We start from the raw sequence: 25,787 nt of genomic DNA, 5'->3' as shown, positions 1-25,787 counted from the left end.
TAGGTGATGGCTTTGGTATGGAAGGTTTGGGAATCGCTTCCTTTTAGGTGGTTGCAGAATTTAACAGCTCTTTTCTGGATTTTAATCATTTGCATGCATCGGCCTAATTCTGCTCTGCATGCATTATTTGATGTTTAACGTTGTACACAGAGTATATTTTTGCTGAATTCTGCATGCAGAGTCACAATTTGGTGTTTGTACCATTTTGTGAATTCTTGGTTGGTGAGCGGACCCCAGACCTCACAATGATGAAAGGCAATTGGTTCTATAACTGATTCCAGTATTTTTAGCCACATAATAATTGGTATGTCAAATGTTATGTTCCTTTTGATGGCATAGAAGTCCCTTCCTGCCTTTTCTCTCAGCTCGTTCACAGCTTTGTAGAAGTTACCTGTGGCGCTGATGTTTAGTTTTTTGTGCGCTCTAGGACAACGGTGGATTTTGTATTTGTGTTCCTGGCAATTTAACTTTTTTTGGAACAGCATTATTATGGTCTTACTGAGATTTACTGTCAGGGCCAAGCTCTGAAAGAATCTGTGCAGAAGATCTAGGTGCTGCTTTAGGCCTTCCTTTTTTGGGGACAGAGGCACCAGATCATCAGCAAACAGTAGACATTTGACTTCAGATTCTAGTAGGGTGAGGCCAGGTGCAGCAAGCAGACTGTTCTAGTGCCCTCGCCAAATTGTTGATAAATATGTTGAAGAGGGTGGGGATTAAACTGCATCCCTGTCTCACGCCACAGCCCTGTTGAAAGAAATGTGTGTGTTTTTTTTTAACCAATTTTAACCGTGCTATTGTTGTTTACTTACATGGATTTTATAATGTTGTATGTTTTTCTCCCAACACAGCTTTCCGTAAATTTGTATAGCAGACCCTCGTGCCAAATTGAGTCAAAAGCTTTGTTGAAATCCACAAGAGAGCGTTCCGAGCTAAAGGTTGGATGATGACCGCTAGCAATGGTTTGCTAACTGATAGCGGGTAGGTAGGTAGTTAGCTAGTTAGCTAGCTAGCTTCAGTTGAGGTTTTACAGTTAGGAGGTAAATAGAAATACTTTGGGAAAAAGCAGATCCACGCAACATTGGGTGAGGCGGGTTGCAGGAGAGTATTTAGAAGTTGAGTCTAGATGGATTTCATAATGTTGTATATTTTTACCCCTTTCTATCAATTTGTATAGCAGACCCTCATTGAGTCAAAAGCTTTGTTGAAATCCACAAAGCATGAGAAGACTTTGACTTTGTTTTGGTTTGTTTGTCAATTAGGGTGAATACGTGGTCTGTCGTACAGTACTTTGGTAAAAATACAATTTGACATTTGCTCAGTTCATTGTTTTCATTGAGGAAATGTACGAGTCTGCTGGTAATGATAATGCAGAGGATTTTCCCAAGGTTACTGTTGACACATTTCCCACAGTAGTTATTGGGGTCAAATTTGTCTCCACTTTTGTGGATTGGGGTGATCAGTCCTTGGATCCAAATATTGGGGAAGATGCCAGAGCTAAGGATGATGTCAAAGAGTTTTAGTATAGCCAATTGGAATTTGTTTGTCTGTATATTTGATCATTTCATTAAGGATACCATCAACAACACAGGCCTTTTTGGGTTGGAGGGTTTTTATTTTGTCCTGTAGCTCATTCAAGGTAATTGGAGAATCCAATGGGTTCTGGTAGTCTTTAATAGTTGATTCAAAGATTTGTATTTGATCATGTATATTTTTTGGCTCAGTTCATTGTGTTCACTGAGGAAATGTACACATCTGATGTTAATGATAATGCAGAGGATTTTCCCAAGGTTACTGTTGATGCATATCCCTCACTAGTTATTGGGGTCAAAGTTGTCTCCAAGGATGATGTTACAGAGCTTAATGTAGCCAATTGGAATTTGTGTCTGTATATTTTATCATTTAATTGAGGATACCATCAACACCACAGGCTTTTTTGGGGGTTGGAGGGTTTGTATTTTGTCCTGTAGTTCATTGAATATAATGGGTTCTGTTAGTGTTTAATACTTGATTCTAATATTTATTTTTTATCATCTATATGTTTTTGCTGTTTGTTATTTGTTATAGAGCCAATAAGATGGGAGAAGTGGTTCATCCATACATCTCCATTTGGATAGATAACTCTTTGTGTTGTTGTTTGTTATAGAGCCAACAAGATTGCAGAAGTGGTTCATCCATACATCTCCATTTGGGTAGATAACTCTTCGTGTTGTTGTTTGTTATAGAGCCAACAAGATTGGAGAAGTGGTTCATCCATACATCTCCATTTGGATAGATAACGCTTCGTGTTGTTGTTTGTTATAGAGCCAACAAGATTGGAGAAGTGGTTCATCCATACATCTCCATTTGGATAGATAACGCTTCGTGTTGTTGTTTGTTATAGAGCCAACAAGATGGGAGAAGTGGTTCATCCATACATCTCCATTTGGATAGATAACTCTTCGTGTTGTTGTTTGTTATAGATTGGAGAAGTGGTTTACCCATACATCTCCATTTGGATAGATAACTCTTCGTGTTGTTGTTTGTTATAGATTGGAGAAGTGGTTCATCCATACATCTCCATTTGGATAGATAACCATACAAGATTGGAGAAGTGGTTCATCCATACATCTCCATTTGGATAGATAACTCTTCGTGTTGTTGTTTGTTATAGATTGTAGAAGTGGTTTACCCATACATCTCCATTTGGATAGATAACGCTTCGTGTTGTTGTTTGTTATAGATTGGAGAAGTGGTTCATCCAGACATCTCCATTTGGATAGATAACTCTTCGTGTTGTTGTTTGTTATAGATTGGCGAAGTGGTTCATCCATACATCTCCATTTGGGTAGATAACTCTTCGTGTTGTTGTTTGTTATAGATTGGAGAAGTGGTTCATCCATACATCTCCATTTGGGTAGATAACTCTTCGTGTTGTTGTTTGTTATAGAGCCAGATTGGAGAAGTGGTTCATCCATACATCTCCATTTGGATAGATAACTCCATTTGTTGTTTGTTAGAGCCATAAGATTGGAGAAGTGGTTCATCCATACATCTCCATTTGGATAGATAACGTTGTTTGTTTGTTATAGAGCCAACAAGATTGGAGAAGTGGTTCATCCATACATCTCCATTTGGATAGATAACTCTTCGTGTTGTTGTTTGTTATAGAGCCAACAAGATTGGAGAAGTGGTTCATCCATACATCTCCATTTGGGTAGATAACTCTTCGTGTTGTTGTTTGTTATAGAGCCAACAAGATTGGAGAAGTGGTTCATCCATACATCTCCATTTGGATAGATAACTCTTCGTGTTGTTGTTTGTTATAGATGGGAGAAGTGGTTCATCCATACATCTCCATTTGGATAGATAATTCTTCGTGTTGTTGTTTGTTTAGAGTTTTCACTGTTTTCCCAGAAGTGACTTAGATTCTGTGGATTCTTTAATTACTGATTTCTGACGTGCTGTTCCTTCTTTTTCTGTATTGTTTTAGTGATTCACCATAGTGAAGGTTCAGCTTGTCCGTAGTGAAGGTTTAGGATCAGGTTTTCTGTAGTGTATTTCTGTATTGTTTTAGTGATTCACCATAGTGAAGGCGTAGGATCAGGTTTTCTGTAGTGTATTTCTGTATTGTTTTAGTGATTCACTATAGTGAAGGCGTAGGATCAGGTTTTCTGTAGTGTATTTCTGTATTGTTTTAGTGATTCACCATAGTGAAGGCGTAGGATCAGGTTTTCTGTAGTGTATTTCTGTATTGTTTTAGTGATTCACCATAGTGAAGGCGTAGGATCAGGTTTTCTGTAGTGTATTTCTGTATTGTTTTAGTGATTCACCATAGTGAAGGCGTAGGATCAGGTTTTCCGGGTCTCTATGTTTTTGGTTGGACAGGTTTCTCCATTTCTTTTCTTAGGTCTTTGCATTCTTCATCAAACCATTTGTCATTGTTGTTCATTTTCTTAGGTTGTCTGCTTGACATTTTTAGATTTGATACAGAAGCTAAGAGGTCAAATATAAAGTTTAGGTTTTCTACAGTGAAACCTTTTCTCCTGGAAGTTGTCTAGAAGGCATTTAATTATTTTTTGCCTAATTGTTTTTTGGTTGATTTCCACGCTATTTTCCTTCCTTCTATAGCATTTCTAAATATTATTCAGTTCCTTTGGCATTGATGCCTCATGATTGAGCATAGCTGTGCTCAAGTAAAGTGTGATTTTGATGCGATCTGATAGGGATGTCAGTCGGCTGCAGGAATTGTGACCCGTTTCTGTTGGTTATGTTGTCGTAGTTTGTCAGATGGGGGAGGAAATGCTGTCACCTTCAGGTAGGTATTTGTCCCCTGTGTGCTGAGGGTATCAGGTTCTTGACCAAATGTTCCTGTTTTGACTCATTTAAATGAGTGGGTTAGGTCTGCTCTATATCAAATTAGCATACCCCCTGAGTCTCTTCCCTGTTTCACACCTGGTAGTTTGGTGTATGAGATGACCAGTTTTCTGTAACCTAGAGGTCAACCAGTGGGTCTCTTCCCTGTTTCACACCTGGTAGTTTGGTGTATGAGATGACCAGTTTTCTGTAACCTAGAGGTCAACCAGTGGGTCCGTCTCCTCTATACCACCCACCTGGTAGTGTGGTGGATGGGACTACCAGCTCTCTGTAACCTAGAGGGCAACCAGTGGGTCCGTCTCCTCTATACCACCCACCTGGTAGTGTGGTGGATGGGACTACCAGCTCTCTGTAACCTAGAGGTCAACCAGTGGGTCCGTCTCCTCTATACCACCCACCTGGTAGTGTGGTGGATGGGACTACCAGCTCTCTGTAACCTAGAGGTCAACCAGTGGGTCCGTCTCCTCTATACCACCCACCTGGTAGTGTGGTGGATGGGACTACCAGCTCTCTGTAACCTAGAGGTCAACCAGTGGGTCCGTCTCCTCTATACCACCCACCTGGTAATGGTGGATGGGACTACCAGCTCTCTGTAACCTAGAGGTCAACCAGTGGGTCCGTCTCCTCTATACCACCCACCTGGTAGTGTGGTGGATGGGACTACCAGCTCTCTGTAACCTAGAGGTCAACCAGTGGGTCCGTCTCCTCTATACCACCCACCTGGTAGTGTGGTGGATGGGACTACCAGCTCTCTGTAACCTAGAGGTCAACCAGTGGGTCCGTCTCCTTCATAGCATTTTTCTTGTAGGATAACAATGTCTGTATTACCGATTTCTTTGGTGAAGTCTGGGTTCCTGCTCATATGCCAAAGGCAGATGACCTCTGACCTTGTATGTTCCAGGATGAGATAGTAAACATTTGTGTTCCATAGTGTCTAGTGTTGTTTTTGTGAGTTTTAGGCCCAGACCATCACAGTAGGTGTGAGCAGAGCATGTTGAGCATCTGATACATACCTCTTAGGTCGCAGGATGGGGGTTAGGGGGGGTGAAATACTGGTGGTTGGGCATGTTGCTCTGCTCAAGGCCTGGGAATGTCCTGCTGTCTTGTTGTCATGCTGCGCTTCTCTCTCTCTCTCACTCTCTCCTCCAACCCTCCCTCTCTCCTCTAACCCCTCCTCTCCCAACCCTCACTCTTTCTTTCTCCTCCAATATCCTCTCTCTCTCCCTCTCTCCCTCTCCCTCTCTCTCCTCAAAACCTCTCGCTCTCTCATTCTCTCTCTCTCTCCCCCTCTCTCCTCTAAACCCACCCATCTCATCCAACCCTCTCTCTCTTTCCTCCAACCCTCACTCTCTTCCAACTCTCTCTCTCTCTCTCTCTCTCTCCCTCTCTCTCTCTCTCTACCATCTACCCCCTCCCTCTCCTCCAACATCCTCTCTCTCTCCTCCAACCCCCCCCTCTCCAACCCTCTAACTCCCCAACTCCTCTCTCCTCCAACCCTCTCTCTCTCTCTCTTTCCTCCAACTCCTCCCCTCTCTCTTTCCTCCAACCCCCGCCCAACATCTCTCTCTCTCCTCCAACTCCTCCCCCTCTCTTTCCTTCAACCCCCCAACCCAGCTCTCTCTCTCTCCAACTCTCTCTCTCTCTCTTTCCTCCAAACCCCCGCCCAGCTCTCTCTCTCCCCCTCTCTCTTTCCTCCAACCCCCGCCCAGCCCTCTCTCCAGCTCTCTCTCTTTCTCCAACTCCTCCCCAGCTCTCTCTTTCCCAACCCCTCTTTTCCTCCAACCCCCGCCCAGCTCTCTCTCTCCAACTCCTCCCCTCTCTCTTTCCTCCAACCCCCCGCCCAGCTCTCTCTCTCCAACTCCTCCCCTCTCTCTTTCCTCCAACCCCCTGCCCAGCTCTCGCTCTCCATATCCCTTCCTTTCTTGTCTCTTTCCTACTTCCTTTCCCATTATCTCAGATCTTACCTGGCTGTCAGATAAGCATCATTTTCAAGAGCCTCTTAAAACCGTCCCTCTTTCAAATTCCCTGACAGAAATGGCTTTTCTGTCCATTTGCAGTGTGACTAATCATATATTCCCTGCATAAGAAAAAGATTGATTCATGTTTTCCTCTCCGTGGACACAAGAGGAAGAGTAGGAGAACATTTCCAATTTAATTTATACTGACTGACCTCTGCATTTACAGTTATGAAAGAAGTGCTATTTCTTCCTGTAGTGAATCGTGACAGACTCGTGCATTGAATGGGAATTACAACCACAGTGTGTATCCGTGGACCATAAATACTACAATATTGGGTATTTATGGGCCACAATACTAAAAATGACACAGTGAAAGTTAGAAAAAGGGCAAGGAGGGACAAGAGGATGCGGAAGAAGAGGAGGAACAAGAGGAGGAGGATGAAGGGAATGGACACGAGAAAGAAGAAGAGAAGTAGGGAGGGGGAGGAAGAAGAGGAGGAACAAGAGGAGGAGGATGAAGGGAATGGACACGAGAAAGAAGAAGAGAAGTAGGGAGGGGGAGGAAGAAGAGGAGGGACAAGAGGAGGAGGATGAAGGGAATGGACACGAGAAAGAAGAAGAGAAGTAGGGAGGGGGAGGAAGAAGAGGAGGAACAAGAGGAGGAGGATGAAGGGAATGGACACGAAAAAGAAGAAGAGAAGTAGGGAGGGGGAGGAAGAAGAGGAGGGACAAGAGGAGGAGAATGAAGGGAATGGACACGAGAAAGAAGAAGAGAAGTAGGGAGGGGGAGGAAGAAGAGGAGGGACAAGAGGAGGAGGATGAAGGGAATGGACACGAGAAAGAAGAAGAGAAGTAGGGAGGGGGAGGAAGAAGAGGAGGGACAAGAGGATGAAGGGAATGGACACGAAAAAGAAGAGAGAGGGAGGGGGAGTAGGGAGGGGAAAGGAAGAAGAGGAGGGGACAAGAGGAGGAGAATGAAGGGAATGGACACGAGAAAGAAGAAGAGAAGTAGGGAGGGGGAGGAAGAAGAGGAGGGACAAGAGGAGGAGGATGAAGGGAATGGACACGAGAAAGAAGAAGAGAAGTAGGGAGGGGGAGGAAGAAGAGGAGGAACAAGAGGAGGAGGATGAAGGGAATGGACACGAGAAAGAAGAAGAGAAGTAGGGAGGGGGAGGAAGGAAGAGGAGGGACAAGAGGAGGAGGATGAAGGGAATGGACACGAGAAAGAAGAAGAGAAGTAGGGAGGGGGAGGAAGAAGAGGAGGAACAAGAGGAGGAGGATGAAGGGAATGGACACGAAAAGAAGAAGAGAAGTAGGGAGGGGAGGAAGAAGAGGAGGGACAAGAGGAGGAGGATGAAGGGAATGGACACGAGAAAGAAGAAGAGAAGTAGGGAGGGGGAGGAAGAAGAGGAGGGACAAGAGGAGGAGGATGAAGGGAATGGACACGAGAAAGAAGAAGAGAAGTAGGGAGGGGGAGGAAGAAGAGGAGGAGGATGAAGGGAATGGACACGAAAAAGAAGAAGAGAAGTAGGGAGGGGGAGGAAGAAGAGGAGGGACAAGAGGAGGAGGATGAAGGGAATGGACACGAAAAAGAAGAAGAGAAGTAGGGAGGGGGAGGAAGAAGAGGAGGGACAAGAGGAGGAGGATGAAGGGAATGGACACGAGAAAGAAGAAGAGAAGTAGGGAGGGGGAGGAAGAAGAGGAGGAGGATGAAGGGAATGGACACGAAAAAGAAGAAGAGAAGTAGGGAGGGGGAGGAAGAATAGGAGGGACAAGAGGACGAGGATGAGGGATGAGAGGAGGAGGAGGGATGAGAGGATGATGGATGAGAGGAGGGACAAGAGGAGGAGGGAAACGAGGAGGAGGAAGAAGAGGAGGGACACAAGGAGGAGGAAGAGAAGAAGAGGAGGGACACGAGGATGAGGGATGAGAGGAGGAGGGATGAGAGGATGATGGATGAGAGGAGGGACAAGAAGAGGAGGAAGAAGAGGGAAACGAGGAGGAGGAAGAAGCGGGTCACGAGGAGGAAGAAGCGGGAGGATAGAGGGAGAAGAAAGAGGAAGAAGAGAAAGAACGATGACGTCCCCCCTCCCCAACCAGTCCCTCCTAGTGTTAGCCATGTCCTCTCTGTGCCCTGCCCTTCCTGAACTTAAGCTGTGACTCCTGTCAGCTCCTCAAAATATATTATGTGTTGGCTACACGTCGTCGCAGAGACACTAATGTCCACTGAATGCCCTGACCACGCCAGGCCCTGGATCTGTTCAAGGGAAAAAAACAGTCAGTCTGTGTCCCTGTCCCATAGGCTGTCAGTTTCACTCAGTGATGACAGGATGTGACAGAAAGAGAAAGAGTGAGAGATGGAGAAAGAAACAGAGAAAAAGAGAGTGAGAGAGGGAGAAAGAAACGGAGAAGAGAGAGAGAGAAGCAGGGGGCAAAAATAAGAGAGTGTGTTCTCAAGCACAAGCTGTCATTCAAGGACAGCAGAGTCCTGACAGTTTCACAGTGAGCCTCCATTGAACTGAACATCCATACAATGCAAACCCAGATACACATTCCGTGTGACCTCACAGAGTCAATCCCGCTGTCATGGTGACAAAATGGAGAACCTGGCTGGCAACAGACACCAGAAACCGTCTGTGGCAGCTCCAGGGAGATATAGACGATGGAGATTAAAGGGGGCCTGGCTGGTTTAAAGACAAATTAGCCCCACCTCATCCCCACCAGCCCTGCTGCCTGGATCTTCCGCTCTTCTGAGGCGGCCTTCAAAGTACAGTTGGCGTTGTGTATTCTGATGAATCTTTTAAGCACCAGTCAGGGGGAATACAACAAAACACAACCATATTTTAAAAATGTATATATATGGTACAAAGAAAAGTCAAAACAAGTTCATTTGAAATGTCATGTGTGGAGGTGAAGGGGATGGCAAAATCAAATCAAATCAAATTGTATTGGTCACATACACATATTTAGCAGATGTGATTTCGGGTGTAGCGAAATGCTTGTGTTCCTAGTGCCAACACACATCTAAAAGTAAAATAATGGAATTAAGAAATATATAAATCTTAGATCATGTGGCCTTGGTCTAAAATAAAGTACATATGAAGTACATATTTATGAGACGAGTAAAGTAGTATGTATTCATTATTTAAACATTAATAAAGTGACTAGTGTTCCTTGATTAATGTGGTCAGTGATTCCAAGTCTATGTATATGGGGCAGCAGCCTCTAAGATGCAGGGTTGTGCAACCGGGTGGAAGCTGGCAAGTGATGGCTGTTTAACAGTCTGATAGCCTTAAGATAGAAGCTGTTTTTCAGTTTCTTGGTCCCAGCTATGATGCACCTGTACTGATCTTGCTTTCTGGATGGAAGCGGGGTGAACAAGCCGTGGCTTGGGTGGTTGATGTCCTTGATTATGTTTTTGGCCTTCCTGTGACATCGGGTGCTGTAGGTGTCCTGGAGGGCAGGTTGTTTGCCCCCGGTGATGCGTTAGGCAGACTGTACCACCCTCCGGAGAGCCCTGCGGTTGCAGTTGGAGCAGTTGCAGTACCAGGCGGTGACATAGCCCCACAGGATGCTCTCAATTGTGCATCTGTAAATGTTTGTGAAGGTTTAAGGGGCCAAGCCAAATTTCTTCAGCCTCCTGAGTTTTCTGCGCTATTGCACATTTTTCACCACACTGTGTGGGAGGACAATTTCAGATCGTCAGTGATGTATACGCCGAGGAACTTGAAGCTTTCCACCTTCTCCACTGCGGTCTCGTCGATGTGGATAGGGACGTGCTCCCTCTGCTTTTTCCTGAAGTCCAATGTCATGTGTGGAGGTGAAGGAGAAGGGTTGACATGGTACTTTAGGAAGGAAAATGAGTATGCACACGTCAGAGATTCTGATTGGTTGATTGTGTAAGATTAGAGGGAGGTTTGAAGCAAGGATATGCATATTCTTGATACCATTTGAAAGGAGAATATAACACAATAGATCTGGTAAAAGATAATACAAAGAAAAAACAACCTATTTTTGGTTTATTTTTTTTTATGCAAAGGCCGTAGTGTATTATTCCCTCCCACAGAATGATTGAGCTAACGTAGGCTAATGCGATTAGCATGAGGTTGTAAGTAGCAAGAACATTTCCCAGGACATAGACATATCTGATATGTACAGAAAACTTAAATTCTTGTTTAATCTAACTGCACTGTCCAATTTACAGTAGCTATTACAGTGAAATAATACCATGCTATTGTTTAAGGAGAGTGCACAATGTCGAACATGAAAAGTTATTACTAAACATATTAGGTACATTTGGGCAGTCTTGATACAACATGTTGAACAGTAATGCAATGGTTCATTGGATCAGTCTAAAACTTTGCACATACCATCTTGTGGACAAAATCTGAATTGCACCTGGGCTGGAATAATACATTATGGCCTTTCACATGCATTTCAAATATGATGGTGCAAAAACATGCAAAAGAACGGTTGTTTTTTCCTTTGTGTTGTCTTTTACCAGATCTAATGTGTTATATTCTCCTACATTCCTTTCACATTTCCACAAACTTCAAAGTGTTTCCTTTCAAATGGTACCAATAATATGCTTCAGTGCCTGAGCTACAGGCAGTTAGATTTGAGTATGTCATTTTTGGCGAAATTTGTATTTTTTTGTCAGATCCAACATCTCCTTATCAAGTAATATAGTTAACTATATTAGTTGATAAGAAGATATTAACTACATTGGTAAATATAAGGAGATATTAACTATATTAGTAGATAAGGAGATCATGTCTATTAGTTGGTAAGGAGATATTAACTGTATTGGTTGATAAGGAAAAAGTAACTATATTAGTAGATAATGTCCATTAGTTGATAAAGAGATAATAACCATATTAATGAGTAGATAAGGAGATAATGGCTATTAGTAGATAAGGATATGTTAACTATATTAGTAGATAAGGAGATAATGGCTATAAGTAGATAAGGAGATATTAACTATATTAGTAGATAAGGAGATAATGGCTATTAGTAGATAAGGAGATATTATTAGTCCTGGAGGTATATCTGTTGATTCTACTGTAACTAGCTGCCAATTCTAACCAGTCTTATCCATTCGTATCCAGTCCTAACCAGTCCTGTGGGTTGTGGACCGTTCTTGATACACACGGGCAATGGATGAGGCTGAAAAACCCAGCAGTGTTGCAGTTCTTGCCGCAAACCGGTGCGCCATGCCCACACTAAATTGTTGCACATACTAATTTGTTGCCGAAATTGTTGCAACCCCTATTACTAGCCTGTTCAACCTCTCTTTCGTTTCATCTGAGATCCCCAAAGAATGGAAAGCTGCCGCGGTCATACCTCTCTTCAATGGGGAGACACTATAGACCCAAACTGTTATAGACCTATATCCATCCTGCTCTGCTTTTCTAAAATCTTTGAAAACTTAATAAACAGATCACCGACCATTTCGAATCGCACCGTACCTTCTCAACTATGCAATCTGGTTTCCGAGCTGGTCATGGGTGCACCTCAGCCACACTCAAAGTCCTAAACGATATCATAACCGCCATCGATAAAAGACAGTACTGTGCAGCCGTCTTCATTGACCTGGCCAAAGCTTTCGACTCTGTCAATCATCGCATTCTTATCGGCAGACTCAATAGCCTTGGCTTCTCAAATGACTGCCTCACCTGGTTCACCAACTACTTCTCAGATAGAGTTCAGTGTGTCAGATCGGAGGGCCTGTTGTCCGGACTGGCAGCCTCTATGGGGGTGCCATAGGGTTCAATTCTCGGGCCGACTCTTTTATCTGTATTTATCAATGATGTCAGGTGGTGAGGGTAGGCAACAACATCTCCTCCCCGCTGATCCTCAACACGGGGGCCCCACAAGGGTGCGTTCTGAGCCCTCTCCTGTACTCCCTGTTCACCCACGACTGCGTGGCCATGCACGCCTCCAACTCAATCAGTTTTGCGGACGACACAACAGTGGTAGGCTTGATTACCAACAACGACGAGACGGCCTACAGGGAGGAGGTGAGGGCCCTCGGAGTGTGGTGTTAGGAAAATAACCTCACACTCAACGTCAACAAAACTAAGGAGATGATTGTGGACTTCAGGAAACAGCAGAGGGAACACCCCCTATCCACATCGATGGATCAGTAGTGGAAGGGTAAAGTTTTAAGTTCCTCGGCATACACATCACAGACAAACTGATTGGTCCACTCACACTGACAGCGTCGTGAAGAAGGCGCAGCAGCGCCTCTTCAACCTCAGGAGGATGAAGAAATTCGGCTTGTCACCAAAAGCACTCAAAACTTCTACAGATGCAATCATCCTGGCGGGCTGTATCACCGCCTGGTAGCTGCTCCGCCCTCAACCGTAAGGCTCTCCAGAGGGTAGTGAGGTCTGCACAACGCATCACCGCAAACTACCTGCCCTCCAGGACACCTCACCACCCGATGTTACAGGAAGGCCATAAAGATCATCAAGGACATCAACCACCCGAACCACTGCCTGTTCACCCCGCTATCATCCAGAAGGCGAGGTCAGTACAGGTGCATCAAAGCTGGGACCGAGAGACTGAAAAACAGCTTCTATCTCAAGGCCATCAGACTGTTAAACAGCCACCACTAACATTGAGTGGCTGCTGCCAACACACTGTCATTGACACTGACCCAACTCCAGCCACTTTAATAATGGGAATTGATGGGAAATGATGTAAATATATCACTAGCCACTTTAAACAATCCTACCTTATATAATGTTACTTACCCTACATTATTCATCTCATATGCATATGTATATACTGTACTCTAGATCATCGACTGCATCCTTATGTCACTAGCCACTTTAACTATGCCACTTTGTTTACTTTGTCTACATACTCATCTCATATGTGTATACTGTCAACCATCTACTGTATGCTGCTCTGTACCATCACTCATTCATATATCCGGTACATATTCCATCCCCTTACACTGTGTATAAGACAGTAGTTTTGGTGCCAGTTAGATTACTTGTTGGTTATCACTGCATTGTCGGAACTAGAAGCACAAGCATTTCTTTTAACATCTGCTAACCATGTTATCAAATAACATTTCATTTGATTTGATTTGATTTCTTGCTGCTGGTGATTCTCTGATCCATCTCTACGCAGACGACACCATTCTGTATACAGCTGGCCCTTCTTTGGACACTGTGCTAACTAACCTCCAAACGAGCTTCAACACCATACAACACTCCTTACGTTGCCTCCAACTGCTTTTAAATGCAAGTAAAACTAAATGCATGCTCTTCAACCGATCGCTGCCCGCACCTGCCCGCAAGTCCAGCATCACTACTCTGGACGGTTCCAACCTAGAATATGTGGACAACCACAAATACCTAGGTGTCTGGTTAGATTGTAAACTCTCCTTCCAGACTCACATTAAGCATTGCCAATCCAAAAATAAATCTAGAATTTGCTTCAAATTTCAAAACAAGCATCCTTCACTCATGCTGCAAAACATACCCTCGTAAAACTGACCATCCTACCAATCCTTGACTTCGGTGATGTCATCTACAAAATAGCCCACCAACACTCTACTCAGCAAACTGGATGTAATCTATAACAGTGCCATCCGTTTTATCACCAAAGCCACATATACTACCCACCACTGCGACCTGTATGCTCTCGTTGGCTGGCCTTCACTACATATCCGTCCCCAAACCCACTGGCTCCAGGCCATCTATAAGTTTTTGCTAGGTAAAGCCCCGCCTCATCTCAGCTCACTGCTCACCATAGCAACACCCACCCGTAGCACGCGCAACAGCAGTATATTTCACTGGTCATCCCCAAAGCCAACACTTCCTTTGGTCGCCTTTCCTTCCAGTTCTCTGATGCCAATGACTGGAACGAATTGCAAAAGTCTCTGAAACTGGAGTATTTTATCTCCCTCTCTTTAAGCATCAACTGTCAGAGCAGCTTACCGATCACTGTACCTGTACACAGCAAATCTGTAAATAGCCCACCCAACTACCTCATCCCCATATTATTACTTATCCTCTTGCTCTTTTGCACCCCAGTATCACTGCACATCATCATCTGCACATCCATCACTATTAATGCTAAATTGTAATTATTTTCGCCTCTAGGGACTATTTATTGCTCATCTCCCTACTCTTCTACACTGTATAGAGATTTTTCAATTTTTCTTTTATTTTGTGTTATTGGACTGTGCATTTGTTTATGTGTAACTCTGTGTCGTTGTTTGTGTGGCACTGCTTTGCTTTATATTGGCCAGGTTGCAGTTGTAAATGAGAACATTTACATTTACATTTAAGTCATTTAGCAGACGCTCTTATCCAGAGCGACTTACAAATTGGTGCTTTCACCTTATGACATCCAGTGGAACAGCCACTTTACAATAGTGCATCTAGGTCTTTTAAGGGGGAGGGGGGGGGGGGGGTGAGAAGGATTACTTTATCCTATCCTAGGTATTCCTTAAAGAGGTGGGGTTTCAGGTGTCTCCGGAAGGTGGTGATTGACTCCGCTGAACTTGTTCTCAACTGGCCCATCTGGTTAAATAAAGGTGAAATAAATAAATACATAAAAAATTCATAAAACTACTATACCCCGATCAAAGACACTTAAATATTTTATTTTGCCCATTCACTCTCTGAATGGCACACATACACAATCCATGTCTCAATTGTCTCAAGGCTTAAACATCCTTCTTTAACCTGTCTCCTCCCCTTCATTTACACTGATTTGAAGTGGATTTAACAAGTGACATCAATAAGGGATCATAGCGTTCACCTGAATTCACCTGCTAAGTCTAAATCAAAAAAGTAAAAAGTGTTCTTAATGTTTTGTTCACTCAGTAGACGTACCATAGTAAGGGGGCACTTAGTAGGGACAGGAGGAGGAAGAGGAGGACTCAGGGGGAGATGACAGGAGTACAATGACACTTAGCTGAATTTCAGTCAATGTTCTTTACAAGATAAAAATACAAAACCCCTTTAGCTGTCTCTCTGTCTAAGAAGAACACGATGTGGATAGAGACGGGGGAAGGAGAGAGACGGAGAGATGGAGATATAGAGTTATTGAGTGAGCGAGAGCAAGAGGAGAGAGGAGAAAGAGGAGAGAGAGGGAGGAGAGAGGGAGAGGAGAGAGAGGATAATGAGGCGAGAGAGGAGAGAGCAGAGAAAGAGAGAGAGGAGAGAGAGAATAGAGAGAGGAGAGAGGGGAGGAGAGAGGGAGAGGAGAGAGGGAGAGGAGAGAGGGAGAGGAGAGAGAGGGAGGAGAGAGGGAGAGGAGAGAGCAGAGAAAGAGAGAGAGGAGAGAGAGAATAGAGAGAGGAGAGAGAGATGTGAGAGAGCAGAAAGAGAGCGAGTGAGTGAAATAATGTCTGCTTAGTTGTGTGATATAATATGAAAGGATGTAAATCAGCAACACCTCGGTGTAGAAGCAGTATATCAGCAGACCCCATAGTCCCCATAGAGAGAGAGGCTCTGAAAGTAACACTGAACTTCTCAACTACACTCACTCTATGAGGATGACTAAGGATAAATAGACACACACACACACACACACACACACTCACACACACACACACAGCGGATTGAGATGACTAGTTTGGAGTGTTTTATTGCTAACCACTGTGCTTCTTTGGTAGTTTATTGCTAACCAAGGTTCAGTACACCACCATGAACAAAAAAGGCACCACAGGCATACAGTACTTTTGATTATTTTACTATTTCATCCCTCCACAAGAATATAGTACCAACACAAATCTAGAGATTCCAGCTGAGCCGACTGGCCGTTTGTTCTGTTGGTGCCATTGCCAGCCAAGTTGACTGGTCGTTCGTTCCATTGAGGTTCATTCTACTGCAAGTTGCTGTGCCAAACAACGATGGTTGCTTACCAGACTCTTCTCCATCGCTAGCTAGCCAAGTGCACAGCTAACATAATCACTTCAAACAGAAGCTGGAGATCAAGCACACCAACTGAATTTAATTTACATTAACCTGCTATTCTATTGACATGTCGTTGTATCAGTGGAGGCTGGTGGGAGGGGCAAAAGGGTGGGCTAATTATAATGGCTGGAATGGAATTGATGTCAAACGTGTGGTTTCCATACATTTGATTTGTTTGATTCAGTTCCATTTAACACTGGATGATGGAACACTGGACGACGGAACAGGAACACTGGACGACGGAACAGGAACACTGGACGACGGAACACTGGACGACGGAACACTGGACGACGGAACACTGAACGACGGAACACTGAACGACGGAACACTGGACGACGGAACACTGAACGACGGAACACTGGACGACGGAACACTGAACGACGGAACACCGGAACACTGAACGACGGAACACTGGACGACGGAACACTGGACGACGGAACACCGAAGGACGGAACACCGGACGACGGAACACCGAACGACGGAACACTGAACGACGGAACACTGGCGGAACACCGGACGGCCGGCGGACACTGAACGCGGCGGAACACTGGACGACGGAACACTGAACGACGGAACACTGAACGACGGAACACCGGACGACGGAACACCGGACGAAGGAACACTGGAAGATGGAACACTGGACGACGGAACACTGAACGGAACACTGAGCAGCGGAACACTGAGCAGGAACGGAACACTGGGACGAAGAACACTGGAAGATGAACACTGGACGGACGAAGGAACACTGGACGACGGAACACTGGACGACGGAACACCGGACGACGGAACACCGGACGACGGAACACTGGACGACGGAACACCGGACGAAGGAACACCGGACGAAGGAACACCGGACGACGGAACACCGGACGACGGAACACTGGAAGATGGAACACCGGATGATGAAACACTGGGAGTGAAGCAATTTCTTTGACAGAAGAGTAAATAAAAGTAGCCTATTTATGCATCATAGGCCTACCCATAAATAGCTTTTTTTAGCAAAGCTTAGAATGTGTCTCAACCAATTACAATGCTTGTTTTGACTAACATGTTGTAGAATATTACCTACAGTATGGTGTTATCATACATCCGAACTCGTAACCTAACAGGCATTTTGAAAAGACATCGAACTAATGAACCTTGACATCTTCTATGGAGACCTAGAAGAAGCTGCCTCATGCATTTCAAAATGTACATTACCACGAGTAGCTGGTTAATGTTTCATCTGTGTGGGCTGTGGGGATGTACCATCGTTCAAAGTAGAGCAGGTGCATTAGCAATGGTGTTTCATTGAGATGGCATTAAAACCGGTATTAAACCTGCACTACCATTACGTTTGGAGAAATGTTATACGTTTTTATTAGAGTTATTAGAATCCTGTCACTATAAATCTACCTAAAGATATGCAACTGATGAGCTGATGAAATAACTGTGAGCATTCAGATTTTCCCTCCTCTTTTCCTGACTCATCAAATTTCCATGTAAACATTTTCAGTCCTCTCACTCACAGCTCTGTCTACCCCATCACAGAGCTATGTCTACCCTATCACAGAGTTCTGTCTAATACACCACAGAGCTGTCTACCCTATTACACAGTTCTGTCTACAACACCACAGAGCTCTGTTTACCCCATCTTAGAGCTCTGTATACCCCATCACAGATCTCTGTCTACCCCATCACAGAGCTCTGTCTACCCCATCTTAGAGCTCTGTATACCCCATCACAGATCTCTGTCTACCCCATCACAGAGCTCTCTCAACCCCATTACAGAGCTCTGTCTACCCCAAAAGAGGGCTATGTCTACCCAATTACAGAACTCTGTCTACCCCATCACAAATCTTTGTTTACCCCATCACATATCTGTCTTCCACATCACAGATCTCTATCTTCCCCATCACAGATCTCTGTGTACCCCATCACAGATCTCTGTCTACCCCATCACAGAGCTCTCTCAACCCCATTACAGAGCTCTGTCTACCCCAAAAGAGGGCTATGTCTACTCAATTACAGAACTCTGTCTACCCCATCGCAGAGCTCTGTCTACCCCATCACAAATCAAATCAAAATCAAATCAAATGTATTTATATAGCCCTTCGTACATCAGCTGATATCTCAAAGTGCTGTACAGAAACCCTGCCTAGGCTATGAGGGGTGGCCAGTCCTCTTCTGGCTGTGTCGGGTGGAGATTATAACAGAACATGGCCAAGATGTTCAAATGTTCATAAATGACCAGCATGGTCAAATAATAGGTCTGGGACAGGTAGCACATCCGGTGAACAGGTCAGGATTCCATAGCCGCAGGCAGAACAGTTGAAACTGGAGCAGCAGCACGGCCAGGTGGACTGGGGTCAGCAATGAGTCATCCTGCCAGGTAGTCCTGAGGCATGGTCCTACGGCTCAGGTCCTCAGAGAGAGAGAAAGCAAGAGAGGAAGAGATAATTAGAGAGAGCATACTTAAATTCACACAGGACACCAGATACGACAGGAGAAGTACTCCAGATATAACAAACTGACCCTATCCCCCCGACACATAAACTACTGCGGCATAAATACTGGAGGCTGAGACAGGAGGGGTCAGGAGACACTGTGGCCCCATCCGATGATACCCCCCCGGACAGGGCCAAACAGGAAGGATATAACCCCACCCACTTTGCCAAAGCACAGCCCCCACACCACTAGAGGGCTATGTTCAACCACCAACTTACCATCCTGAGACAAGGCCGAGTATAGCCCACAAAGATCTCCGCCACGGCACAACCCAAGGGGTGGCGCCAACCCAGACAGGAAGATCACTTCAGTGACTCAACCCACTCAAGTGACGCACCCCTCCTAGGGACGGCATGAAAGAGCACCAGTAAGCCAGTGACTCATCCCCTGTAATAGGGATAGAGGCAGAGAATCCTAGTGGAAAGAGGTGAACCGGCCGAGCAGAGACAACAAGGGCAGTTCGTTGCTCCAGAGCCTTTCCGTTCACCTTCACACTCCTGAGCCAGACTACACTCAATCATATGACTCACTGAAGAGATGAGTCTTCAGTAAAGACTTAAAGGTTGAGACCGAGTTTGCGTCTCTCACAAGGGTAGGCAGACCATTCCATAAAAATGGACCTCTATAGGAGAAAGCCCTGCCTCCAGCTGTTTGCTTTGAAATTCTAGGGACAATTAGGAGGCCTGCATCTTGTGACCGTAGCGTACGTGTAGGTATGTATGGCAGGACCAAATCAGAGAGATAGGTAGGAGCAAGCCCATGTAATGCTTTGTAGGTTAGCAGTAAAACGTTAAAATCAGCCCTTGCCTTGAGAGGAAGCCAGCGTAGGGAGGCTAGCACTGGAGTAATATGATCACATTGTTTGGTTCTAGTCAGGATTTTTAGCAGCCGTATTAAGCACTAACTGAAGTTTATGTAGTGCTTTATCCGGCTAGCCGGAAAGTAGAGCATTGCAGTAGTCTAACCTAGAAGTAACAAAAGCATGGATACATTATTCTGCATCATTTTTGGACGGAAAGTTTCTGATTTTTGCAATGTTACGTAGATGGAAAAAGCTGTCCTTGAAACAGTCTTGATATGTTCGTCAAAAGAGAGATCAGGGTCCAGAGTAACGCCGAGGTCCTTCACAGTTTTATTTGAGACGACTGTACAACCATTAAGATTAATTGTCAGATTCAACAGAAGATCTTTTTGTTTCTTGGGACCTAGAACAAGCATCTCTGTTTTGTTCGAGTTTAGAAGTAGAAAGTTTGCAGCCATCCACTTCCTTATGTCTGAAACACAGGCTTCTAGCGAGGGCAATTTTGGGGCTTCACCATGTTTCATTGAAATGTACAGCTGTGTGTCATCCGCATAGCAGTAAAAGTTAACATTATGTTTTCGAATGACATCCCCAAGAGGTAAAATATATAGTGAAAACAATAGTGGTCCTAAAACGGAACCTTGAGGAACACTGACATTTACAGTTGATTTGTCAGAGGTCAAACCATTCACAGAGACAAAATGATATCTTTCTGACAGATAAAATCTAAACCAGGCCAGAACTTGTCATTGTAGACCAATTTGGGTTTCCAATCTCTCCAAAAGAATGTGGTGATAGATGGTATCAAAAGCAGCACTAAGGTCTAGGAGCACGACGACAGATGCAGAGCCTCGGTCTGATGCCATTAAAAGGTCATTTGCCACCTTCACAAGTGCAGTCTCAGTGCTATGATGAAGTCTAAAATCAGACTGAAGCATTCCGTATACATTGTTTGTCTTCAGGAAGGCAGTGAGTTGATGAACAACAGCCTTTTCAAAAAATGTTGAGAGGAATGGAAGATTCGATATAAGTTGATCGTTTTTTATATTTTCTGGGTAAAGGTTTGGCTTTTTCAAGAGAGGCTTTATTACTGCCACTTTTAGTGAGTTTGGTACACATCCGGTGGATAGAGAGCCGTTTATTATGTTCAACACAGGAGGGCCAAGCACAGGAAGCAGCTCTTTCAGTAGTTTAGTTGGAATAGGGTCCAGTATGCAGCTTGATGGTTTAGAGGCCATGATTATTTTCATCATTGTGTCAAGGGATATAGTACTTGTAACGGGATTCTTCCTGGGAAGGAGAGGCGGACCAACATGCAGCGTGGTTATAATTCATGGTTCTTTAATAATGAAACTATACATGAATAAACTAAAAAACAAGAAACGTGAAAACCCGAAACAGTCCCGTGTGGTACTGACACAGGAGACAACCACCCACAAAACCCAACACAAACAGGCACCCTAAATATGGCTCCCAATCAGAGACAATGACTAACACCTGCCTCTGATTGAGAACCATATCAGGCCCAAACACAGAAACAGACAAACAAGACATCCAACATAGAATGCCCAGTCAGATCACACCCTGACCAAACAAAACATAGAAACATACAAAGCAAACTATGGTCAGGGTGTGACAGTACTAAAACACTTCAGTGTCTCTCTTGATCCTAAGTCCTGGCAGAGTTGTGCAGACTCGGGACACTGAGCTTTGAAGGAATACGCAGATTTAAAGAGGAGTCTGTAATTTGCTTTCTAATAATGACGATCTTTTCCTCAAAGTAGTTCATGAATTAATTACTGCTGAAGTGAAAGCCATACTCACTTGGGGAATGCTGCTTTTTAGTTAGCTTTGCGACAGTATCAAAAATACATTTAGGATTGTTCTTATTTTCCTCAATTAATGTCTACCCCATTACAGACCTCTGTCTACCCCATCACAGAACTCTGTCTACCCCATCACAGAACTCTGTCTACCCCATCACAGAACTCTGTCTACCCCATCACAGAGCTTGTCTACAGACCTCTGTTGTCTAACCCATTACAACCTCTGTCTAACCCATTACAAAGCTTTGTCCACCCCATCACAGAACTCTGTCTACCCCATCACAGAACTCTGTCTACCCCATCACAGAACTCTGTCTACCCCATCACTGTCTGCCCCATCACAGAGTTGTCTACCCCATCACAGAACTCTGTCTACCCCATCACAGAGCTGTCTGCCCCACTACAGAGCTCTGTCTACCCCATCACAGAGCTGTCTACCCCATCACAGAGTTGTCTACCCCATCACAGAACTCTGTCTACCCCGTTACAGACCTCTGTCTAACCCATTACAAAGCTTTGTCTACCCCATCACAGAGCTCTGTCTCTCCCATCACAGAGCACTGATGGAATATGCATTTACACTAGTCTTGTGGTTACTGTACAAACTGCCAAACTGTTAGAAGTAGCGAGCCTGGAATTGTGTGCTTTATAACCTTTTGGCCAATCTGCAAATCAGTAAAGTCTGACATGTTCTACTGTAGCAGGTCAACCTGGGTTACAGTAACTGGAAATGTACAGTACCATCTTCAGAGACATAGAGAGAGAGAGAGAGAGAGAGAGAGAGAGAGGAGAGAGAGAGAGAGAGAGAGAGAGAGAGAGAGAGAGAGAGGGAGAGAGAGGGAGAGAGAGAGAGAGAGAGAGAGAGAGAGAGAGAGAGACAGAGAGAGAGAGAGAGAGAGAGAGAGAGAGACAGAGAGAGAGAGAGAGAGAGAGAGAGAGAGAGAGAGAGAGAGAGAGAGAGAGAGAGAGAGAGAGAGAGACAGAGAGAGAGAGAGAGACAGAGAGAGAGAGAGAGAGAGAGAGAGAGAGAGACAGAGAGACTTTTTTGACTTTTGGTCTTTCTTTATTGAAACATTCTCAATTAATTTAAAACTCACCCCCACTCCTAAAATAAAAAATAAAAATATATCCTGTACAAATCACCATACACAAAAAACCTCTCCTACAACCGTATATCCAAAACATCTTCCCAGAATACAGACAGCCCCCCAACACACCATATCTCCTCAAACATCTCCACACATTTGATCATTTATAGAACTCAAACTCAACCTAAGGCGCAGAGACCATCCCATTAAACAGTAGTAAAGGGTCTGTTATCCCCCCCCACCTTTGACCCTGTTCCTCCTTGTTAGCCAAATAGCTAACTTTGCCTGAGCAAACAGAAAATTCAACAAAACACATTTTTCTTTCTCCTTACTCGAATACCTGTATCCCATTATAAACATCCCAACAGCAAAAACCACCCCCAACCTGTCACACAGAGACATTAATGGCATTAACCTGGTGCACACAGAAAACACATGAATTACAGTTTCTTTCATTAGACAGAAAGGACACCCCTGCCCAATTCCCGGATCAACCGTGCCAGAGCTGTTAGTGGCCAGGGCTCCATGAAGAACCCTCCACTGGAGGTCCCCTGACCTCTTTGGTACTGGGGGTTTGTAGAGGCGCCCTCCATCTAAAACCCACCATACTCTCCACCCCACATACCCCCTGCCACTGATGTGCCTTCACTCCTGTTAGGCTTCTAATGCTCCTAACCTTAACACAGAGGTTGTAGAGGGCTTTACCTCCCACCCCCTCAAACTCCCCAGGCTGGAGTGTTAAGAACAAGTCCTCCAGACCACCTTGCCAGTCTCAGTCTCTGCCGTCACCTGCAGTGGCGGGAACATTGAGGCCCCTCTCCCTTTGGCCTCTCAAACACCCCTTACCCGGCTCAGACAGTGCCTCCTGGACCTCCTCCAGGAATCTCTCCAGCCTAAGAGACGTTATTCCTGTTTGTTGCGCCAAGACCTCGGACCCCTCCTCTCCAAGCAGTCTCAGGTCACCCAGCCTTTGTAAACCCCCTGCCATCAGTTGCCTCTGCAGGTTGGCCGACTGAACCGATCTCAAAGGGATGGCTGGGTTGTGGAAGATAGCTCCTCCCACACCCACTGCCCAGGCTCCACCCCTTCTCGTGTGGGTCTTAGCAGCTGAGGCCCTCAGCACCGCTGAGTAAAACTCTGAGAGACCTGCTGTACTCAGCCTCTCCAGCTTCATGAGGAACAGCTGCCGGTCCAACCTAATCCGCCAGCTCTCCTCAGCTTAGCGCATGCTGGTTCCTCAGCCAACATCAGTGTGGTACAGCAGTCTCTGCACCGCCTTTAGTCGGAAAGCAGCCATCCTGCTCTCCAGTTCCACCAGGCCCTGTCCTCCTTCGTGTACGGTCATGTACAAAACTGCACCTTCAGCCAGTGATGTCCCGACCAAAGAAGTCCACCAGCTTGCGTTGCAGGTCTGCAAGCAGACCGGCGGGGGGTTGAGGACAGCCAGGACAGGAGACAGGAGACAGGAGCCACCTCCACCTGGCCAGTCTTGACACCACTGCCTGTGACAGCCCCTCCCAGTTCTTGCTGACCCACCTCTCCCGAGCCCAGGTACACCCCCAACACTTTAAGCCCTTCACAACCCTGCAAACCCCCTGGAAGCAGAGGAGGAGCCCTATCCCCCCATGCCCCACATAACAGAGCTTTGCTCTTTGCCCATTACCTTAGCTGATGAAGCTCCTCGTACACCTTCAGACTGGTCTCTAGTTCCCATATCTTGCCCATCCCTGACCATCACAGAAACATCATCTGCATATGCTGAGACTGCTATTCTGCACCACATCCATGCCTGTCAGCACACTCCCGCAAGCTTTCCTAAAAAAGGCTCAATGGCTAGTGTACAGCTGCCCAGATAGAGGCATCCTTGTCTAATCCCCCCGTCTCACCCCAGACTGGCCTACTGAGCCCCCTCCCACCTTAACCATACATGTCATACAACAGCTTCACACAGGTCACAAAACTCTTCCCAAACCCAAACACAGACATCACATTAAACAGATACTCATGATCCACTCTATCAAAAGCCTTCTCTTGATCTAAAGAGACCAGTCAAAGTTCATTAGAACCTCTCGACAAGTCCAACATGTCCCTAATCAAGAACAAGTTGTCCGTGATTGAGCGTCCCGGTACACAATATGTCTGGTCCTTGTGTATTATAGAGTCAGATGGGACTTCAGTCTGTTAGAGGGACAGGCAAAAATCTTGTAGTCCGCACAGAGTAATGTCCAGTTCTTAAGTTCACACAAGTCCCCTTTTTTGGGCAGGAGAGTCAGAGCCGCCCAGCGTCATCGGCAACTCTCCCCCCCGGCACGCAACACGCAAAAGAAATCCTGTCCAATTGTTCCCAGAATTTTTGTAAAATTCCACTGGAAGTCCATCGACCCCGGGTGCGACCGGGGACATCTGAGTTACTGCCTCTGCCAGTTCATGTGACAACAGAGGAATGTCCATTTCATCCTCTGTGCCCCGAAAGCGGAGTCCTTCGAACAAGACCTGAGCACACATAGGATCACACATTTCTGCCCTATACAATTCAGTATAAAACTCTGTCCGCTCCCGCATCTCCCCCCACCACAGAGGTCACCCTCCCATCAGACAGCCGTAGACAATGCATACCCTTGGCTTCACTGCTCTGTCTTTCCAAACCAAAGAAGAAGGAGCTGGGAGCATCCATCTCCTTGAGCATGGAGAACCTAGCTCTTACAAGTGCTCCTTTGCTTTAACCTGGAAAAAAACTGCCCAGGTCCCTACGTAATCGGCTAAGTTAGCCTGGAGGCCTACATTGCCTTGCCCCACCATCTCTACCTCCATCTCACTAATACACCGCTCTAGTTCCCCCAATACTCTCCTAGCCTCTGAGGATGAGAGAGCTGTGTACTGTTGACAGAAAAGCCGAATTTGCACTTTCCCCACATCCCACCATTGACTCAGAGACTCATACTCCTCTCTTTCGATCTTTCCCAAAAAGTCTGGAAACCTGAGCAAAGGTGGCATCTTGTAAGAGCTTTACATTGAACTTCCAATAAGATGCCTGCCGGGGCCCTGGTGAAATAGACAGCCGAGCCATGGTTATGTGGTGATCCGAAAACCCCACTGGGAGAATGGTAGCACCCAGCAGCCTATTGCTCTGATTCCTGGACATGTAAAAACGATCAAGTCGAGCTGCACTCACCCTAGCCCCAAAAACCTTCACCCACGTATACTGTCTTGTGTTTGGATGTTTAGTTCTCCAAACATCCACTAGGTCAAACTGATTAAAGATGTCCCTTAACACTCCCACTGACACTGAATGAGGCTCTTCCCCATTTCTGTCTTTTGTAAAATCCATT

The 25,787-nt window shown here is 45.3% G+C and overlaps 1 protein-coding gene across 1 annotated transcript; it reads right to left on the bottom strand.

Moving 5' to 3' along the window:
* Positions 1-9,979: 9,979 nt before the first annotated feature.
* Positions 9,980-19,263, bottom strand: LOC135563044 (uncharacterized). The gene is made up of 3 exons (XM_065005833.1): positions 19,230-19,263; positions 16,468-17,135; positions 9,980-10,156 (listed from the first exon to the last, which is right to left on the bottom strand). Exons 1-3 carry the CDS (start codon positions 19,261-19,263, stop codon positions 9,980-9,982), a joined length of 879 nt encoding a protein of 292 aa, XP_064861905.1.
* Between the last annotated feature and the right edge of the window lie 6,524 nt (positions 19,264-25,787).

This window comes from Oncorhynchus nerka, linkage group LG3 (assembly GCF_034236695.1).
Source record: "Oncorhynchus nerka isolate Pitt River linkage group LG3, Oner_Uvic_2.0, whole genome shotgun sequence".
Classification (NCBI taxonomy): domain Eukaryota; kingdom Metazoa; phylum Chordata; class Actinopteri; order Salmoniformes; family Salmonidae; genus Oncorhynchus; species Oncorhynchus nerka.
This window is presented reverse-complemented; position numbering and strand designations above follow the sequence as displayed.

What these genes read in the sequence shown, in the direction of transcription:
- LOC135563044 (XM_065005833.1), bottom strand. Translation starts at nt 19,263, where the DNA reads ATGATTGAGTGTAGTCTGGCTCAGGAGTGTGAAG. An exon ending in TCTGGCTCAGGAGTGTGAAG is followed by an intron (nt 17,136 to 19,229) that starts GTGAACGGAAAG and finishes TCCATCTTCCAG; the next exon opens with TGTTCCGTCGTCCGGTGTTC. An exon ending in TGTTCCTGTTCCGTCGTCCA is followed by an intron (nt 10,157 to 16,467) that starts GTGTTCCATCAT and finishes TCCTTCCTAAAG; the next exon opens with TACCATGTCAACCCTTCTCC.